The 20,724-nt window shown below is 48.3% G+C and overlaps 1 protein-coding gene across 2 annotated transcripts in view; it reads right to left on the minus strand.

Annotated features, from left to right (window-relative positions):
* Positions 1–20,724, minus strand: part of CNTN2 (contactin 2) — a 54,896-nt gene that overhangs the window by 22,944 nt on the left and 11,228 nt on the right. For both annotated transcript variants that reach the window (XM_050955588.1, XM_050955587.1), the window contains exons 2-5: positions 7,678–7,783; positions 2,198–2,342; positions 950–1,125; positions 55–150 (exon numbers count right to left, since the gene is read on the minus strand). In XM_050955588.1, coding sequence (XP_050811545.1) covers positions 55–150; positions 950–1,125; positions 2,198–2,342; positions 7,678–7,735 — 475 coding nt within the window. In that variant the 5' untranslated portion in view covers positions 7,736–7,783. The remainder of the gene's footprint in view (positions 1–54; positions 151–949; positions 1,126–2,197; positions 2,343–7,677; positions 7,784–20,724) is intronic.

The raw sequence follows: 20,724 nt of genomic DNA on the forward strand, positions 1-20,724 counted from the left end.
GTGAGCCCTCAAACCACTGTTACTTTTGATATCCCCTTTGCTCTAGTGCATTACCTGGGTAATGTGGAGGGGGGCTGCAGGTGAACATTGTCCCCCAGCCCTCTGTAATCTTCACGGGGTCTCGCTCTTCTGTGGAGAATTCCTGCAAAACTAAACATGCACAGTGAAACCAGCAGGTGAACAGCCATTGCAGCTGCAGAGGGAATACGTTTCATTTGAATCAGGTTTTCTCGTGCCCCAGCGGGAGACGTGTTGTGTGGTTCTGGAGTGAGCATTGCTCATGTCATTTCCAAGGGAATTAAAGGGGGAGTACTGCACTGCGGCAGGGCAGTGTGGCATGTTGCTCACACAGCGATTGCCGCCTGCAGGGAGCCAGGATCATTAGCTGTCTTTGCAAGAACACAGCCAGCACTGCCCCAAAGGCTGGCCAGCAGGAAGCACTGGAGAATGATGCAACTCTTTCCAAGCCCCCTCCAGGCCCATGCATTCATCTGTTCAACAATACAGCTGGATTTCCATTGGCTTTGCAGATGGAGGTCCAAAGACCATTCCCAACACCTCTTTCCTTGTAGTGCATTGAATTCACTGCACCACCAAGCTTGGCCAGGTCCTTTCCCATCAGAGGAAGGCTCTATAGGTTTTAATTGAGATGTGACTTCTAGCACTGAAAAGGCAAAGGTGGAAGTTCATGCATATTTTACTAGTCCCAACAGAGGCATAAATGGCCCTTGTCTTGGCTGCCCTCGTGGCACTGAATGAATGTATCTTGAAAAGGAAAAGGGGGTAGAAAGACAGTGGCATGGAAGACTTTTGCATCCAACCCACTAACAATGGGGGGCTATGGAAAGTCTCCTTTATCTTCCTGTATTAACAGTGGGAGATTTGATTTACCCCCTGTGCTACTGCAGCTGCATTCCATTTGCACTGGGGAGATGAACAGGTGACTTACAGCCAAAGCGGACGTAGGCTTCTCGGCTCACAACCGTGCCCATGGGGTTAGATGCCAGGCACTGGTAAGACCCAGCGTCCTTGGCTTTGACTGGGGTGCTTATCTCCAAGTTGCCCCCAACCAGCCTGTAACGAGTATCCGGCTCCATCTTCATTTCTGTGCCATTCATCTTCCATCTGCCCAGAACGCGGGGGGAGAGAGGAGGAACCAATGATCAAATCTGCATGTTCACACCCAGCTGATACCAATGCATACTGACCAGCCCCTGGTGTGAGGCACACACCACGATGTACATTGGAAGGTCAGTTATATCTAGTCCTAGATGAAGTCAATATTTACTATGCTAGGGTGGTGCCAATAGGAACACAGTGGATTATCTCTCAGCTGCCTCTACTGCTGTGGGAGGGAAAGAAAAATAGAAGCCCCAGAGTTTCAGAAAGGCCCATAGTGTCTGCACTTTGTCCCTCTGATCCCAAGCGAATTTCAGCTGTAAGTTTTGGTGGGATGGGGTATTTCTGGGTCATGAGTGGCTGACTGGGTTAGAATTACACTGAGACTAAAAGGCACCCAGTGATTTAGGATGGATGTGCTGGGACAACACGCAGCAGGGCAGGAGAGGCAGCACCTGTCCATCTTCATGCTTTTCTTTTAAATAAATGATGGTGTGTGAACGTAATTCTGGTGGAAAGTGCTGGGTGGGCAGCTCTGGGAAATTTTTAATGGACGGCCGCAGGGCAAGCTGCCCTGCTACCATGCTCCCATCCTGACCTAGAAGGGTGATAGGATCAGGGCAGTGGCTCAGTCACCCTTCACAACTGAGAGAGCTTGACTCTATCCCTCTCTGCTGAGAATGCCAGTGGGGGGGACTTCTGTGATACGAGCAACCATCTGATCCATTAGAAAATGCCACCAGTTCATTCTATATAGTGGCTACAAACAGCCATCAGGTGGTAACAACTTGGAGTCATTACCAGCCCGGGCTGGATTCAAACCAGTGACTTAGCAGTGCAAGACTCCATGTACTAAAATCAGTCCTACAGGACTCTTCATAACTACACCCCACAGCACAATGAGGCAGCTAGTACTGGTCTAGATATGGGAGGCTCCTCATCTGCTGTAGTTCAAACCCACTGCAATTGTGTAGGTGTTTCTATAATCTGTCTCCCTAAGGCATATATGAACACCCATCGCTGCAGTAGCCTGGCATTTAGGGGTACAGGACAGACAAATGGGAGCAGGTAACCTCACCTGTAAGTTGCAGGAGGGCTGGCTCTTGCTCGACAAGCCAAAGTTATCTTCTCTTCTGTTGAGCCTTCAGGAAAGAGGGTGTTGACTGGTTGATCTTCAAAGATTGGCCCATAGTTCCTTATGGCACTGTGTGCCAGGCACCGCCCTGCAAGGGAGCAGCATGAGAGAAATCCTGCTGAGCTCAGCTTCTCCAGGAGGGGGGGTGGAGCAAGCTTTTGTCAAACAGTTTTTAAAAGGGAGACAACGCCGACTAGAGAGGGGGCCTGTACCAAAACCCCACAACCAAACTCCTCTGGACTTTGGAGAGTTCAGCTCTGGGTTAGAACTTTGCATCTCAGGCCCCTCTCTAGTCCAGATGTTGGGCTTTTCATACAATGTTAATTTCTGGATTCCCATTCTCTCTCTCTCTTTCTGCCAGCGCCGTTTGGGAATGGGCAGCATGACTTAGGAAATAGCAAATGGGTAACACGGTTAGGTTAGCATGCAAAAAGGACTAACGACAGGCTAATGCAGAGGCAGTGTGGAGCAGGGGACTAGCCACAGGACTAGGAGCTGGGAACCCCTGAGTTTTATTCTTGGCCTTGACACTGACAGTGTCAGCTTTGTGATGGCAACTTAACGTCTTTATATTGTACGAACATTACCTTATTCATTCCCCCCACTTTCCCCTGGCCTGAGAAGTAGGTAGGCAGGACCGTTGACCGTGATCAGGGGACCCACGATTCTGTTCTCAGCTCTGCTTCTGACTCACTTTTGGGCACTGGGTAAATCATCTCATCTCTTTCTAGAATTTGAAACTTGCCATTCCCATAGTCACTAAACACACAGTAATTGTTAGGTCTGTTTTGCCTAGCAGCAGGGGGTGAGTGTTAAGTTTCTTGTCAGCATTCAGACCCAATGGGCTGGATTCTGATGTTACAGCACCATAAAGCAGGAGTAGATTTTACCACTTAAATTACCCTGGTGTAAAAAACTAGGTGAGATCAAAATTAAGCCATTTGCTCAGTGGAAATAAATTGTGGGTATTTTTTGACTTCTAATCTTGATCAGACTCTGGACATTTTTGAGTAAGAAACAGTAAATCTCAAAGGGACGCTCTTTGGGCAAAGGTAGGGGGCAGATTTTTAAAGGTAAAGATTTTTACAGATGCAGATAGAGGCCTATTGAAATCAATGCGAGTTAGGCACATAGGCACTTCTGAAAACCCCCCTAGGCACCTCTCTGTATCTTTAGGCACCCAAACACCTGTAAAAATCTGTCCCATGGTGCTTCATGAGATTTGCAGGTTTAGTGATAGGTTACTGGGGTAGCAGTGGTGTTTGCCTTCTTGGGACAGCACCTGATGCTTCCTGCTTTGCTCCCTTTCCCAGCTACCCTTTACATAAAGAAATGCCACCTGACTTGATTTCCGGTGGTTTCCCCCTCTTGCATTCCGTCACCTCTTTGTTTCATGGTGGGGAGGGGCCCTCTCTATTAGATTTACTGTAAGTCTCATGAATACTTCTATATTCAGAGACTGTGTGTGGACTACTGGACAGGGAGTTGCATTGGGAATCAGTGATTTCTGTGCCCAGCTCTGGGCAAGTCAGGTCACTGTGTTGTGCCTCAGTTTCCCCTTCTGCAAAATGGAGGTGATGTCTCTTACCCTCCTTGACTGAAAAGCGCAAAGTATTATGTCATAAGTGAGATGGAGGAATTCAACCTTGTTAACAAGACAAATGGAAACACTGACAGAGCCACCTGCTGGGGCATGTGTAATAAACCTGGTCATATAAATAATAATAAAAATCAACCTGAAATATGTAACAGCAAAAACAGCTGGTGAGATAACCATCAATTTTCTCTCTCCCCCTCCCCCTTTTGTCACCCACCCACCAGCCGAAACGGACAGCGAGCTCCTCACTGTGAGGCCCGTCTGCTCCATAACTGATAAACCAGGGAGAGCTCAGCCACCCCTGCCATTTGAATGTGATTGGCGGAAGCTCTTGAGGGCTTTGTGTTTGAATTAATAACTATCCTGTGCTATCTCGCCAGCCGTCAGGCTGTCTCCTTCCCTGCGGGATGCAGTGGGACCACTGTTTCAATGAAGCGCCTCTGATAAGTGTGATGTTTTATGCAAGAGTGAATTCCAGCTGGGCTTGGACACCCTTTACTTTTGGTTCATAGGGTTCTTGTTTGATGTCCAGGCTGCCATGGCATACAGGGATGGGGGCAATAGGGGAGAGGGACTTGCTAATTGGTTAAGTCTTCTCTGAACAGCTGGTTGCTGTGTCTACTGACTGGTGCCTGGGCATTAATCAATTAGCTGAGTCCCCCCCACAGAGCCTCAGTAAAGTGCTTGGACATGCTGCTGCAAGTGAGCTGGACTCAAACCAGGCCCTTTGTGGTGCATGGGTATCAGTGGCCAAACACACAAGGACAGGTTGTGATCCCCACGTTACTCACATTGGTAGCAGCCCAACTGGTTTCACAAACTGGCCCATAGATGGGGAAATCAGGGCAGTGGTATTGTGGGGCTTCATAGCCCCTTCCCCAAATCTATGTAGATGCCCCCACTTTGCTGCTGGAATAATCCCCTCCCGGAAGTGAAAGTCGCTCCTCCTGGCCACGCCAGCAGCAGACACACGGAGCTGGTCTCAGCTAGAATTTGCTCTGTGCTGATCTTAACACTGCTAAGCAGTGGATAAAAGTAATCAGGGTTTAATGCAGAATTAATAAGACTGTTGTGTGTTAATCCAGTCCAATAGTAAAAAGCAAATGTACTGAGGCGTAAAAACTAAGCAACCAGATTTCCATTTAAGTCATTAGAACTTAATAAGTAATGAATGGCAAATGATTTCTATTTCTCTATCACCCGAAAGCCATGGTATTAATGCTCAAATGCATTGCTGCATGCGTCCATACTACACAAGCCAAGCCTGGCTAATCTTTCCTTCTAATTCCAGCCAAATACTCTTGCTGTCCTCTACTGCCCTTCTCTGTGGTGGTTATGGACTGCAGCTGTCAGGCATTGATTTTCTATATGTCAACAGTGCAAGAAGGTCAGACAAACTTGTGTCCATGATTCCCAGGTGTCTGGGTGAAATGGCCAGATCTCACTTGTTCAGCACCACAAGCAGATCAAGGTTAAAAAATTGAAATTCCAGAGGGGTTAGGGCGAAGGGCTGAGAGCCAAGGAGAACAGAAAATTCTCAGCCTGCCTGAGCCAAGTTGACTCTGTTGTAGGACCCTGGGCGCATCACTCCACCTTAGACCTGTCGTTTGTAAATTGTCGTCCTTTGGGACAATGTCATCTTGTCACAACAGCAGGAGGTTGCATTGCTGGGTCATGATGTCCGGTTGCAAATTTTCAAGAGCCCTGAGGATATTTTGAAACACATTCATGTCCTGCAAGCTTAGTTTTCAGGAAGCAGGATGATCCAGTCAAAACTGGGAATGTCTCATGAAAAATGGGACAGCTGCTACCTTGACCTCTCAACTTGCTGCCCTAGGCCATCCAGCTGGGGAAATGGGGCAAGAAAAGCTTTGTCTTAAATGCTGCATCTGGGCAGAGTGCAACTCACTTGAGGAAATAAATCAGATGTCAGAATAAATAGAAAAAATGAAAACTAGAGCACCCAAGATTCCAGACACTGTTTTAGGACTTGTAATATTTCACTTTCTGAACTACAGCACGCCAGGGGCATAGTGACTTCTGTCAATATCAAAAAAGCTACATCATGTATTATGAAAATAGATAAAACTATATTCTCAACTCCTCTGCCTCTGCAGTGAGCAGGGGAGGGGACTGCACCAGCCCCACCCTGCGTTGCCGAGCCAGCTGATTTCTGCCAGTTTGATTTTTCTTGTTGTTGCTCAGAATATGCTGAATGCCAAATCTGGAAAGACCAGCTGTCTGGGAGGCTGGATTCCTTAGCCCTGCGCACGGCACAGGGAGGAACAGGAGGAGAGCATCAATGCTGCAGTCGTGCTATCCAGTTCAAAGTTGCGTCAGCAGCAATTCCATGATAAAGCACAGACAGCTTGTATTTGTTGCTTTATGGCATTGCCCCCAGCCTGAAGCCTGGCACGTGAGGGAAAACGAATTGGTTTTATAGCAAATGCGAACAGGCAGACAAAAACCCAAACTAAACGGTAAAGCAGTTATTTTTAAAGAGAAGATTTCTCACGGGAACAAATGGACACAGCTGTGGTTAGCAACAGACTTCAAGCGTTTTCTAAGGCTTCTTCTCAGTGAAGAGAAGCAGAGATATTTTTAGACTTTCCTTAATAATATTTTCCACTCTGGTAACACTGTTCATCAGAGAATTTTCTCTGCACGTTACAAGCTTTTAAACTTCTCAGCACTCCCAGGAGGTATTCACCCTCATTTGACCAATACACAGAGGGGAAGTGGCTTGCCTGTGGTCCCAAGGGAGTCAGCAGCAGAGCTGGGAATGGACCCCTGGAGTCCTGAGTCCCCTGCTTAGCCCACTTGAGCTGTTTCACCACGAGGTGCTAGTCCTCTCTCAAACTTGGTTATTGAGATCGGTTGCATCATAAGTTTATGGGGCTATTTTCTAGTAACCTTTGAGGTTTTTAGTCACTCATTCTTTATGGACTCAGCCTGAGTGGAGAGCAAGTCTCATAAATGCAGCTGGTTAATGGTGAGGCCCAGCCCTGTCTTGCTGTGTCCGCCATAGTCGGTCAGACCTACTTCCAAACAGGTTGATTGCATCCTGATCTAGGCCAGGCCACACCCCTCTCCTTCCCTCCCTAGGGACCCAGAGAACATTAAAAGGTAATTAGATATTTATAAAGGACAGCAGAGAAGCCTCTCCCTGGGAGGATGAATTAGCTCAAAGACATTATCTAATTTTCAGCTGTCTGAAGGAAAGGGCTCCCTGCTGAGAGGACGTGCCTTTAAAGCACAGCCTGAAATGACTTGAGATCCAGCAATGGTCCGTTATGAATAGCAAACGGGATGGTGGAAGCAGCGAGAGAAGGGGGCCGTGTCAACAGTGTGACCTGCCAATGAGATGAAATTCACCCCTATGCAGGGGCCCAAAACAAATCCTAGCACCACTTGCTGAAGTGGGACATAAGTGGTGCAGAGGGACGAATTTAATCGGTAGTGACCTCAGACAGAGAGAAGCTTGTTTGCAATGTGTCACACATTCCGTCCCTCTCTCTCTCTGACTGGTACAATCGGACCTTAGACGCTAAAGTCATGCTCCTGAGCTGTATGAACTCCACATGAGAAACATGCACAAGCCATGTTAAAGCCACATGTAGAACCCACAGGATTCATGCTAGGCGAGCCATGAATAAGTGAGTACGTGCCCCATGTAATAGGTGAATACATGCCCCAAAGAATTCCATGTTTGGCATTTTGGATGAGGATCCAAACAACCTAGCTGGTTTCCCAGCCACTGTGTCTCTGGTAGTTAGTCAGTGCCAACACCTGGCATGCATTCCCAGGCTGAGATGCCCCCTCTTACCCGTAAAGGTGATGATGGCTATTGAGATGAAAACCAGTTCTGTGGGAGCTCCCATCATGTGCCTCGGGGTAGTAGTTATCTTTATTGAGGAATAGAGACAGGGACCCTGCAAGAGAAAGAAAAGAGGATTTCTTTATAGAAGCTGGGCAGTCTGGTTCCAGCTGTTCCAGAGCCTAACTTCCAGCTGGGAAATCCCCACCGGCTGACTGTCTGATGTGGAGCACTCCCTTCGCAGGGGTTGGAAAATCATTCCCCTCCAGACACACACGTTTTACAAAAACAAAAAATTGTTTAAATTATTCAGGTTTTCCAGAAAAGCAAAAATGTTCAGGTTTGGGGGGTTTGGACAAAAAAAAATTATTTGGTGAAAATTTGTTTTGTACGAATTCATGTTTGCACTGAAAAAATAGTTTTGACAAAAAACTTCTGACTACCTTTACCTCCAGGCACTGTTGCTAACCTGAAATTTTCCATTCAGATCCCCTCTCAATTTTGTGGTTCTCTTCTTAATCTCATGGTCAAGCTGTCCCTTGCCCCTGCCTCCTGGTCCACAGGTCAAGACAAGCCAAAGGAGACCAAAAGGGGGGGGGAAGCCTAAGCATTCTTTTCCCAATCACATTTTCATCTCACTGTCCCATGATGTGTGAATCAGCCCAAGAGTTGCCTCCAGTGTCTCGTTGGGCGGGGTGGGATGGCCCTGCTCAGTTGTTATAGCGATGGGTGCGCTATGAGACGGAGAGGATCAGCTGTTGTGCTCAGTGGTGATATTTTGGGGAGTCCTCTTGGAGGCTTCACTGCAACTTACTTGATCTTTTTGTATTTCTCTGCACTGAAGCCTATGAGTAGTTAAAACGAGACAAGGGAACATTGGGACATTTGCTGGTGCAGTGATGTTGGTTAGTGGATGCAGCAGTTTTGCTAGTCCCCTAAGAGGGTTCCATCTTTTCCAGCTTCTCCCTGGGATCAAAAAAGCCTGCAGCAGCTTATGAACCTTCTGCTGCAACATTTCCCTGACCCCTACTGCCGCTCCCACTGCACACACCTGGCAATCGCAAAGTCTTGCTGCAGGTGCATCATTTTGAACTAGATTTGCCATCTGACTAGCTTTGACTAGCTCAGCTGTTTCCCTTTAACAAGACTATTGAAACTGAGCTAATTTTTTTTCTCTTAACAAAAACGACTTTTAAAAAATGACATTCAGGGGCTGCTTCTTAGCCATGTATTCTTGGGTGTTCCTCTTAAAGTGAATCCCCAATAAACCAGTATTTAAACCACTTGACAATGGCTAGGCAGCTGGTATGCTGTGATTGCTGCTTAGCCACTGTTCGTCGGTCTATCCCTTTTCCCTCGTGCTCCCCACAACATCTGTTTGCTGTACCCACCTGCGAGCTCTCATCTTAAACTTAGAGTGTAAGTTCTTTTGGGCAAGGTTCTATGTTATATGCTTGTCCAGTGCCCAGGACAGTGGGGGCTTAGATAAATCATAAATAATTGAAATCACGTGCCTGACTACAGAGCTGGTTCCACGTGTATTTCTGCTCACTGACACCAGATCCAGCATGCTTGATTTGCAAGGTGGAAAGATGATCTAGCTCATGCTGCACAGCTGACATTTGAAAAGCCTCTTGGACTCTTTCTGCCTCTTACTTCCTCACCAGGAACAAAAGTCTACACTACTGGGGCTTAGGAGAGAGAAGACTGGACCAGATCTAAACCTCCCCAGCGTTCTGCGGAGCTTGGATACAGGGGTTTGGATCAGACCTTTGCTTTTAATGATACATGAAGCAGCTGAGAACCCTACTCTCCCATAGCTGTAGTGACTTTTCAGGACTTGTGGTGGTGGTGGTATATTTGTATTAAGGTGATGCCTAGAGTCCCCATCCAAGACGAGAGCACCATGGTTTGCCAGGAGCTGTACAAACTCATAGTAAGAGACAGTCCCTGCCCCAAAGAGCTTGGAGTCAAGATAGACAAGACAGACAAAGGGTGGGAAGGAAGTATCATTATCCCCATTTTACAGGTGGGGAACTGAGACACAGAGAAATTAAGAGTTTGCGTCTAATTTACATTAAAGCTGCTTTAGGCCACTTTTATGGTGTAATTTGGACTCACTTGAAATGAGAATCATGCCCTGAGTGTTGTGCTGAGACCCCCCTTGCTGACCAGTCTTGTTTCACCGTTTCCTTGTACTGCCCGACTGACCTGTCTGTATCAATCTGTGATCTCTTGTCATAAGCTCCCTAGGGCAGGGACCATCTGTTTTGTTCTTTGTCTGTACAGTGCCTAGCCCAGGAGGGTCCAGGTCCATGACTGGGACTCTTAGGCGCTGTGATAACACATGTCATTATTATAACAATAAGTGACTCTCCTGCATCCTGTAGACCAGGGTTACTCAACTGGTGGGTCTCAAAAGGCAATGGGGGGGTAGGGGTGTCATGAGATGCTGGTGATTTTATTACAACGCACAGCAAAGAAGATCTCACGCCTGCACAGGCCAAGTACTCTCTGTCGGCCTCTCACAACACACACACATCAGTTATCTAGGCTTCGCATTGATACATTTTTTATTCTTACTGTTAGAGTATGTGGAAGGAGGTCATGAAAAATATTGACTTTGAATAAGAGGTCTCCAATCTGAAAAGGCTGAGAGACACTGGGCTAGGGCTCTCCTGAGTCCTTGTCCAATGTTGTATCCACAGGGGAATCCTCCCTATTGGGGTAAAAAGATGCATTTGGTCAGCAGTTAAGGCTTGATGACACTCAGAGAGCAGATCAGTTGATGTGTCACTTCTCTTATTTTAATTGCACTTTACGTTTTTCTGCTTTATAAAATACAGATGCTGCATTAGAATGAAAGGAAATTTCATTCTGCCTTTCCTGGGTGTGTAGCTTAAACAAACTCTAGTTCCAAGTGTATGTGACTTGGTAGGAGCTGTCATCATAGAAGGAGAGGGGTTGAGTCTCAATAACCCTGTGCATATTTTCTTGTGCCAGCTTCCCCCTAGTGTTTTCTTTTCTGTCTCCCAGCAAGGCAGATATCTCGTCACAAGTGAGCTGGCTTTAAGTATTTATCAAGCAGCGCTTAATTGTATTTTGAACCCCAGTCCTGCTTGTTTGAATTTACGCCAAGTCTCAGCAGCTAGAGCCCACCCCCAGCTTCACAATGCCCCGATTGCTACTATTCAAATCATCTTCTCATTTTAACTCCCTTTATCAATGTATGCCCTCCAAGTCTCCAAAATCTCTCTCTCTCCTCTCTCTCATAGCTCTTTCCTTTAACAAAGTTTTTCATGCAAGATTGCCTGGCTAAATTCCAAACTGGCTTATTCCATTCTGCCAAACTAGCAGTTCCCCTCTGTGGATTCAGCTGAATCCAGTCTTCATTAATTTGTTATTGGTCCAGAATACCTGCTGCATTACAGTGGTGGATGAGAAGCCCCTCTGCACCAGCCCCCTGTTTATCTTACTAGTAAAGGGAGTGTAGCATTTATTCAGATTTCTAGTGTGAATGCTGTAGGGTAAAGGATGTTCTCCAGTTTCAAATGATGGGTGTTTTGGAAAAGAGGAGTTTGGATAAATCATGTTCTATTGATTATACAGCCTGTAAAGTATTTACGGTTCATTCAGGAGGTAAGGCACCATACAAATATATTTTGCTACTGTGTATTTACTCTGCAGACTAACATGAGGAAGGCCAGTTGAGGACACTTAACTGCCTGCAAGACAGGACTTCACAGTTCTGCTGCTTCATGTTTTGGCGGTGCCCTTATGTGTTTCAAACCATCGGATTCATTCCTTATGGCCCAGCAGAGACACTTCATTGGCAATGCTTGAAAGTTCCCCAAGAATGCTAATACCAGTGCAACTAGCTGTGGAAACGGGAAGACCCAGCTTTGTTTATTTCATCAGATGAAGAGAAAGGGGATCAGTCACATCTAACCACATAGCCTTTTCTTTCCCCCTTTATAGACTCATAGACTCTAGGACTGGAAGGGACCTCGAGAGGTCATCGAGTCCAGTCTCCTGGCCTCATGGCAGGACCAAATACTGTTACCAAATACAGGACAAATCGCTTTGTCCAGGGGACAATCAGAATGGACCTGCGTCCAGAACAAAGAAAAGTGACCCAGTGACACTAAGCAAGACCTACGTAATCAGCTAACAGAGTCATGCCTTTGAAGTCCAGTTTATGAAATAATGGGCTGGGGTGGGATTTATGAACTTGCTGTACCATTTCTCTCATTTCGGTGCCATTTTCATTGCTTCAGGATTCTAGAGGGATATTAATGCTGACCTGCTGGCACCTGCTTGATGTTATGATGAGCTGGTTCTCATTGGCACTGAGCATCTCAAGGAGTCTTATCTGGAAAGAGGGAGTACATGTCTCAAAACAAGATTTAAGTCATGCGTATGTCAGAAGTGGGGACTTCTCATGTGTTGGGCCTCACCAGGGCTGTGTTATCCCCCTTGAAAATGTCTGGCAAAAATGGGAACGTGATCAATATGAAGAGCTCAAGGTGGGGCCGAGGTATGGTCAACACTTGGAGAGGCTGCAGAATGGACAGAGAGATTGCTGCAAATGGTGACGTTTGCGCTACCTACAATTAGAGATGGGAATAGAACCTCCCGTGGCTATTCAGCTCAGTGTAGGGCCTGACTCAAGAAGATCAGAGCTGGGCCTGACTTTGAACTTCCCCAAAGTTCAGGGCTTTGAATCCACCTTAGAAAGGGAGGTCTGACCTCTGAATACTTCATCTGGAGCTGAGCTTCCCCAGAGTTTTGGATCTCTGATGATCCAGGCCAGACCTGTCTCTACCTCTAATCAGAAGAATGGCCTCTGGGACTTGTTTCCCCATTTGTATATGCTATTTTGACAACCACTCCAGAGCCTTCTGTTGCACTAAAAGGGGATCTGTCAGGCCCACTGATGGATGCCCTCATTAACAGAGGAAGGGTGTGCATGTCTGAAACACATACATGTAGCTGCTGAAGCATTAAGTTTTTCCTTGGAAGCCCCTGGGAGCTGGGAAAGATCCATTAACATGGAAATGACATTATGGTGCTAGAGTGAGACACTTAGAATTCCCCTGAGCCTCCCTGCCTTCCAAGCCCCCCTCAGTATGAGTGCTTTCTTTGGGAGCTGAGCCTGTGGATGAAGTCACTCTAAAAGGCACCGAGGTTTCTTGTGGTGAACGAGCACATGCAGACGCATATATGTGAACACGTTCACCTGGAATCGCTGAGGAAAATTACTGGTGACTCGATAAGGGCTGGAGGGTTGGAAGTTAGGATGATGTGACGCTGCCTTCACAGATGGATTTCACTCCAATCTGGTTAGTTACCCATGACCAGCTACTTCAGTTCCAAGAACCAGTGAAGACTTCCTATTTGGGATCTAAACAATCTATGCTAAAGTCTGTCTCAGCTTGTAGTTAACTGTGATGCTCTGTTACCATCTCCAGATCTGAGGAAAAGCTGTGTGAAGTTTGAAAGCTTGTCTCTTCCACCAAGAGAAGTTGCTCTGTTGAAAGATATTACCTCGCCCACCTTGTCTCTCAGATCTGCCAGTATCATATGTGGAATGAACCATCTATTAAGTCTTTAAACTTCTTCACTGGAGGCCCTCATCCACTGTGCCATCACTAACCATTGACATTCAGTTGACATCAGTGGCTATTGTGAAGTACTTGGGGTATATACACCAGGCACTTTCAGCTTAGATACACTGGGGGACAATCAGCCAGCATAGCAGGGGTGGTCTGCATGTTGTATTCAGTGGCATAGCAGTTGTATTCTATGTGGATGCACCTGGAACTCGCAGCAGGAGTCAAGGCAGATTTAAAAAAAAAAATCCAGACTGCCTGTTCAATCCTTCTCTACCCGTGCAAAAGGCCTATATTAAAATCCCTGTTCTCAGCCACCCCTTCCCCAGACATACGCTTGGAAAACCAGTGCATTTGCACCAAACTGTGTCCATTGAGAAGTAGCCCCCTAGGGCTGCCAGCATAGGCAATGCTGTACCTCCTCAGCAGTGCTCACTGCCTCAATCTGTCAGCTCCCACCCTTCGGCGAGGAGCTGGGCTTTAACAGAAGGAGACTATGATGCCATCACAGCCACAGTGCAATCTATTAAATGAGCGTAGCTTAATCCTCCATGGTTAAGTGACAAGATGAGCATTTGGGCATAAACGTAACCATTCCTACAGCAGCAGCATCTCGTAATAAAAGGGTATTCCTGACTGTTGCCATGGCTGGGACAGGGAGCCAGGCGTTCATACAGTGCTGAAAGGGAGGATGGTGAAGCCAGGAAGGTCCCAAACGTGACCTTTGTTTGGCTTTGGTTTGCAAAGTCCATGTAATATTTTGTACATTTTTTTTTCTCCCCAAAACAAAATGCCTCAGTGTTTTGGATTTGAATTAATTTTATTATAACGTATTTGTTTGTTCATTCTTCCTAAGAACCAGTGCCATAATGGCAGCCCATGTTCAAGAGCAGAGATGGGACTGGATCTAAATGCCAAACTTAAATTTTCCTGAAGTTCGTGAGATTCAGCATTCAAAACAGGATCCAAGTTTTGCAGTTGGTCCCTGCTTCCATAAGGAGACTGGTATGAATCCTACACCCCAGACCAGAATATCCTCTAATGGTCAGGTGTCCAAATCCAAACCATGATCCAGGTTTGGCAGCTGGCCTCACAGTCTGTAATGGGTCAAACCAAATGTCCAGATTACAGGGGTTCAAAATCTATTTCTGTTTTGCAGCTCAGTTCTGTCTGGATTCATGAGCAACCTTACAATAACAAGACAGCGAGTGATACCCCTGCATTTGTGAGCAACCCTACAAGAAAACAAACAAGCTGACAAAAACCAACATGTGCACAGCCGCAACGCTTCTGGGCAAGTCTACAAAAGCAAACTGGCTCTTCACACAACCAAGGAAACAGCACTGGTAAGGTCACTGATTGGGTGTGCAATGGGGTGTCCACCCCACACAGGACTGAGTGAGGTTAAGTTGGCTGGGATGTCCAATTAACTCCACAGGCTGCACTTGGAACAGGAGCCAGGGAGCAGAAGATTGATTAGGATCAGGCTCATAAAACCAGGTAGCAGGCTACAGACTGGGCTGCTGAGAAAGGACAGTCACTTCCTGGGAAGAGGGAGGAGAGTTCTTGGAGGTGGTACACCCTGAGAGAGAAGGGGAACCAGAGAGTTGGAAGTAGCGCAGGGAAGGAGCAGTGAGGGCAGAGAGAAGAAGCCCAGAACTGCTGAGCTGAGGGTCCCTGGACTAGAGGCAGGCCTGGGTTCCCCTGCCAGCTGCAGAGGCAGTGACTGGGAAGACTGCCTAGGACTGTTGTTGGACTGAAGCCTGGAAAGGAACGCTTAGTGACCTGGCCAGAGGGCTAAGTCACGAAGGAGATGCTGAGGGTCCTGGAGTAACAGTCCGAGTGATGGCGCGCAACCCGCAGACAGGAGTGTTGGCCTTGAGAGCTAATCCCCAGAGTGACCAAGAGGAGGCATCAGACTGGCAGTGAGTGGAGCACCCAGTGATAGGGATGTAGCTCCTGTTGAACACTGGGTGCAACCAGGAAAACAAGTTCAAAGGTCTGTTGGTTCCGCTGGCATATACTCTAATCCAGCGTGTGGGCTGGGTACATCTTGTCTGCTCTCCTATCCAGCCTCCCACCATGCCAGCAGGAGGTGCAAGAGGTGCTATACAATCAGCTATGGTGGCACAAAGTGGTAACGAAGTACCCTCTGCGATCCCCACTCTGAGTCCCTAGAGCAGGCAGCATTCCAAGATGAGTCGGGCAGGGGGGTGTTCAAGGAGGGGCTTGGTGGTCTTGTTCCCTGGGAATTCTCCAGCCACCACAAGGCCCATAGGTTCTATGGGCAGCAGCAGTAGGTTAGAAAAGCCCTGAAGGCTCTGCACTGGCATAGAAGTGAGTTCAGGCCTTCAAGTCCAAGGCATTCATGGATGAGCTGGCTAGGCTGAGAAAGAGAGTGACGCTGAGAGGCTGGCAGTAAGCCTGGTCTGTGGCGAAGGTCTGTCCTTCTCTGTTTATACCAAATTTCCCCCCAAAATTGTTGGGTTGTGAAAAAACAAGCATTTGAGTTTCACCCTTTTTAACCTGAATTGTGCAAGTGCTGGAACACCACAGACATGGCTCCCCCCGCACAGAGTCCCTGCCAGATGGCACAGAGCACCTGCTCTGAGTAGGGCAACTGCTGCTTGGCAACAGCTGCTTGGCTGTGGGGGAGTGAGCCAGGCAGGGAGCCAGGCGATAGCCCCAGTCCTTTTGCTGCCGGCCAGAGCCCCTTCCTGGCCCCCTCAACAGCTCTTCGGTGCAGTCCCCTCTGCCTTTCCTGAACAGAGGGGATGTGACAGGAGCAGGGAGCTGGGTCCTGGCAGCTGAGACCCTCTGACTGCTGCAGCAACGGGCCTGCAGAGAGTGGAAGGGTCCCTGCCACCTGAGCCTGCTGGCCTCCCATGAGAGTACCAGCTATCCCTCCCCCCGGCCTCCCATGAGAGTACCAGCTATCCCTCACCTCCCTCCCCCTGGCCTCCCATGAGAGTACCAGCTATCCCTACCCCCCGGCCTCCCATGAGAGTACCAGCTATCCCTCACCTCCCTCCCCCTGGCCTCCCATGAGAGTACCAGCTATCCCTACCCCCCGGCCTCCCATGAGAGTACCAGCTATCCCTCACCTCCCTCCCCCTGGCCTCCCATGAGAGTACCAGCTATCCCTCACCTCCCTCCCCCTGGCCTCCCATGAGAGTACCAGCTATCCCTACCCCCCGGCCTCCCATGAGAGTACCAGCTATCCCTCACCTCCCTCCCCCTGGCCTCCCATGAGAGTACCAGCTATCCCTACCCCCCGGCCTCCCATGAGAGTACCGGCTATCCCTCACCTCCCTCCCCCTTGCCTCCCATGGGAGTACCGGCTATCCCTCACCCCCCCGGCCTCCCATGAGAGTACCAGCTATCCCTCCCCCCGGCCTCCCATGAGAGTACCAGCTATCCCTCACCTCCCTCCCCCTGGCCTCCCATGAGAGTACCAGCTATCCCTCACCTCCCTCCCCCTGGCCTCCCATGAGAGTACCAGCTATCCCTACCCCCCGGCCTCCCATGAGAGTACCAGCTATCCCTCACCTCCCTCCCCCTGGCCTCCCATGAGAGTACCAGCTATCCCTCACCTCCCTCCCCCTGGCCTCCCATGAGAGTACCAGCTATCCCTACCCCCCGGCCTCCCATGAGAGTACCGGCTATCCCTCACCTCCCTCCCCCTTGCCTCCCATGGGAGTACCGGCTATCCCTCACCCCCCCGGCCTCCCATGGGAGTACCGGCTATCCCTCCCCCCCTCCCCCCGGCCTCCCATGGGAGTACCGGCTATCCCTCACCCCCTCCCCCCGGCCTCCCATGAGAGTACCGGCTATCCCTCACCCCCCCGGCCTCCTATGAGAGTACTGGGTATCCCTCACCCTCTGGTCCTTCATTTTTGTTTTTTTGCCATTTTACACCCAATTTATTTCTTTAAAATACACCCTGATAAATTAGCAGGAAATTTTAAACCAACCCCCCCACTCTCCCCCCTCCCCGGAAAACAAAGGCCCTATCCATGGCACAGCCATGGCCCTCAGCACAGTCTCTCCAGAACATCCCAACCTCTGGGGGCAAATCTGAGCTCCCATGGCTCAGGCAGAATGGCAAGGTGGCTTGTTATCTCAGCTGTGAGAGCTTTGTGAGGGGTCCATTCTTCCACACTAGAATCTGTCAGCTGCAGCTACACCCTGAAGTGACCCAGAAGAGCCGGAAGATGTGGGTGGGCTGAGCAACAGTAAGTGGATTGCAGTAAGATTTTCTGAGCAGGCTCTTTCCTCGCTGTGTGGTAATTGCACAAGCCCAGTTGAAAGTGCTGCTGGGTACAGTGTTTTTAAAGGAAGGAGTGTAGCCCTGGGAGGCTCTTTCTCTGCGGGATTATGAGGGGAGCAGATGGTGCTTACAACCAGTAGCTCATTCTCTACTGGCTGTGCCTCTGGGGTAGCAGCAACTGCACCCGGGGAGGTCTGGTGCTGGAGTTATAGGCTGTACTTTCAGGATTCAATTTATTATTGCCTGATGGGCTGTGGCTCAGTGGAAGCACTAAGAAGGCTGAACCAATACGTTGGCTCTTACCATGCGTTCCCAAAGCTGCCCAGTTCCCACTGACTCTGAAGTCCTGATTTCAAGGCAAATCTACTACAAGGGTTAAATATTTTGGGGGCAGGGGAACGCTCCTCAGTTTCTATCTACTGTGCACTTGTGAAGAGGGTTCTCTTGGTGCAGGGAGTTAATGCACTGGCCTATGACCTTTGGAGACCTGGGTTGAAATCTAGTCAAATCTATTCTGAAATAAGCGAAGTGTTTTCATTCTGCTTAGCTTACATTTACTTCATCACAAAACCACTGCACACTTTGGTCTGATTAGCTCCAGGAGGGGTGGGCAGATCTGGAATAGCGTTAAGAGCAAGAGGATGGGAAGACTGAGATGCATTGGCAGAGTGGTGTTGGGAACTAATAAGTGCTTTTAGCTGTCCAGACAAAGTCTGAGGGGCAGAGGCAGGAACTGCAGTCACTGAATCAAGATCTTTTTCAAGCACCTTGGGCCCAGATTGGTTGTTGAACATGGCAAAGCAACAAGTGGGATGAAGTCAGGACTGAGTAGCATTAGTGGAGCTGTACAGGTGGTTTGTATAACATTTTGTCCACACTACACCTGCTGTCTGCAGTTGCTTTGTGACCCCTACAACACAGGAATCACAACAGCTGTTGAGCATCTGTTCTGTCCCATCTGGGGCCTCTAGACTGACTGCACATTCAGGGCAAGGGATACTGCACGTGGGGCAGTAGCTACCTTCTCCTTCTGCTCAAATACCTCCAGGGCTTGAATCGCATCCAGCGTGGTGATAGTGCTGCGAACATCAAGCCATCACTCTCTGAGGCTTGAGTACTCAAGAATGATGCTCATCCCATCTCTGGCAGGGCTCCAGCCTGCTCTAACCAGCAACTAGAAAAAGTGACCAACTAGAGTGACCATGGGGAAGTCCCGATATTAGGGGCTTTGTCTTGTACATGCAACTACACGCCCGCCCTTGGAAAAAAAAAAAGTGTACTGATTTTTCACACTCTTTGTCTGGTCACTCTATGACCAGCTGCTATTGGAAACTTATTGGTGGAAAGCCCATTAACCAGCTATAACTCTGAAAAGCACTGGAAATAAAGACCCTGATTGTGGAGTTGGAGCCACACAGGCACAACCTTACACTTGCCTAGAGCCACACTGAAGTTAATGCAAAGGTCCCTCTGCCTGGATATAATTGCAAGATAATGGCCAGAAGTTGGTAAATTCCTTTGGCTTTCTACTGGCTGGGAAGTGGCTAGAAACACTTAACAAAAGAGGAGGCTAATAGCAGGGTGCGGGATGGGGAGCAGACAGGAAGAAATAACCACAGCCAGACTGCTTGGGCACTCAGGTGCTTTCTTTACCAAACATGCTTATTAAATCTCAGCAGTGTGAGCAAAATAAACAAACAAAACAATAGCCTGTGTCTGAAACAGGCCAGAGAACAACCCCCAGCTGGGACTAACCGAGGCTAATTGCTCTCCAGTCTGGTCTAGCTAACTTTAGCTTTGTTGGGGACTAGCCCTAATTAGCACTTACTGTGGGTGGGGTTTAGTCTCTGAATCAGCTGCCTCCAGGTTGGAGCTCATTTGCCAAACAGAGCTCGAGGTGCAGAGCAGCAGCTAGAACAGGTAAGTTGAAGTGAATGAAAGAAAAGCAACAGGAATTTAAAATACCAAACTGAGAGAGGGTGAGTGGTTAGACTGCTGTCCAGCTCCCGGTTCTCTTGCTGGAAAGGAAACCAGGGGCAGAATACCCCATAAATGTCCCTCTTTGGGCTTTGCTGGAACAGGGCAGTCAGAACCCCTGGTTCATGCACACAGTTTGAGGGATTGGAATCTAAGCCAGTAAGAATCTGGGGTTGTGGGTCTTCCTTTGATAGTTAAACATTTGTCCTTCATCTCTGTGCACAGCCCTGAGTGCCAGCCCCCCTCTGCTTTTGCTGCATTCCTAGCTACTACAAGTTTGGGGAACCCCCTGAGGGCCTGTGTTGTGTTCCTACTGAGTCACAGGCCTGGGCTTATTGCCCCTCTAAAAATGACTGTCAGAATCTGGCTCGCCTTCCTGAATTAGCTTGCTCTTTTCTAGAGATGAAGTCAAAGCTGCAGTGTTTAAAACCCAAGTACTGAGCTGTTGTCATCCACTTTTGCTCTATAGTAAAGAGAGGGGGCAACTGCATAACTTGGACCCAGAGCCCAGTTCAGATTTGGAGGCAGCTCCAAAGTTTTCAGGTTTGGATCTGAGGTTTTGGGTTGGGCCCAGCTCTGATTTTTTTAATTTAAGGAGTCGTTCCGAAACCCTACCCACCACAGGTCTCACAGTCTCATCTCACGTATATTTACAACTTCATGTGAAACAACTGATTTGGAATTTATTTTGAACATATACAGTTGCTATCTCTATCAATGGAAACTACTCTATCTTTGAGACAGGCATCCCCAGAGACCAATGTCCATTTCTGCCACTTTCCTTGCAGAGCTGGTCTTTTAGGGCCAGCTCTTGAATCTGTGGACTCTGTGCAAAGGTCTAGCCCAAGTGCATCAGCTTGCAGAATGTAGCCCTTACAAATGGCACAATGCAAATGTATTGCCAACAACCTTTGTTAACTGGCTGTAGGACCCTTACAGACCCCTAGGTGAGTCTGTTGGTTAACACACAGGCTTGCACACAATATTACTGCATTTGTTAATTGCCAGAAATTATCTACATGAATGGATGCAGCACAGAGTTGTGCGACCTGAACCCAAGGAAATACCAGTACTGCTGGATTTATTTCAGTGCCCTGAGTTGCTTGGCTTGTGGTGTGGTGTGTGCTGCTGGGATTGAAGAGAATAGGCTTTGGGAGTCTTTATTTTGTAAGTTAGTAAAGCAGCTGGGCAGACAGA

The sequence above is a fragment of the Gopherus flavomarginatus genome, chromosome 5, assembly GCF_025201925.1.
Source record: "Gopherus flavomarginatus isolate rGopFla2 chromosome 5, rGopFla2.mat.asm, whole genome shotgun sequence".
Classification (NCBI taxonomy): domain Eukaryota; kingdom Metazoa; phylum Chordata; order Testudines; family Testudinidae; genus Gopherus; species Gopherus flavomarginatus.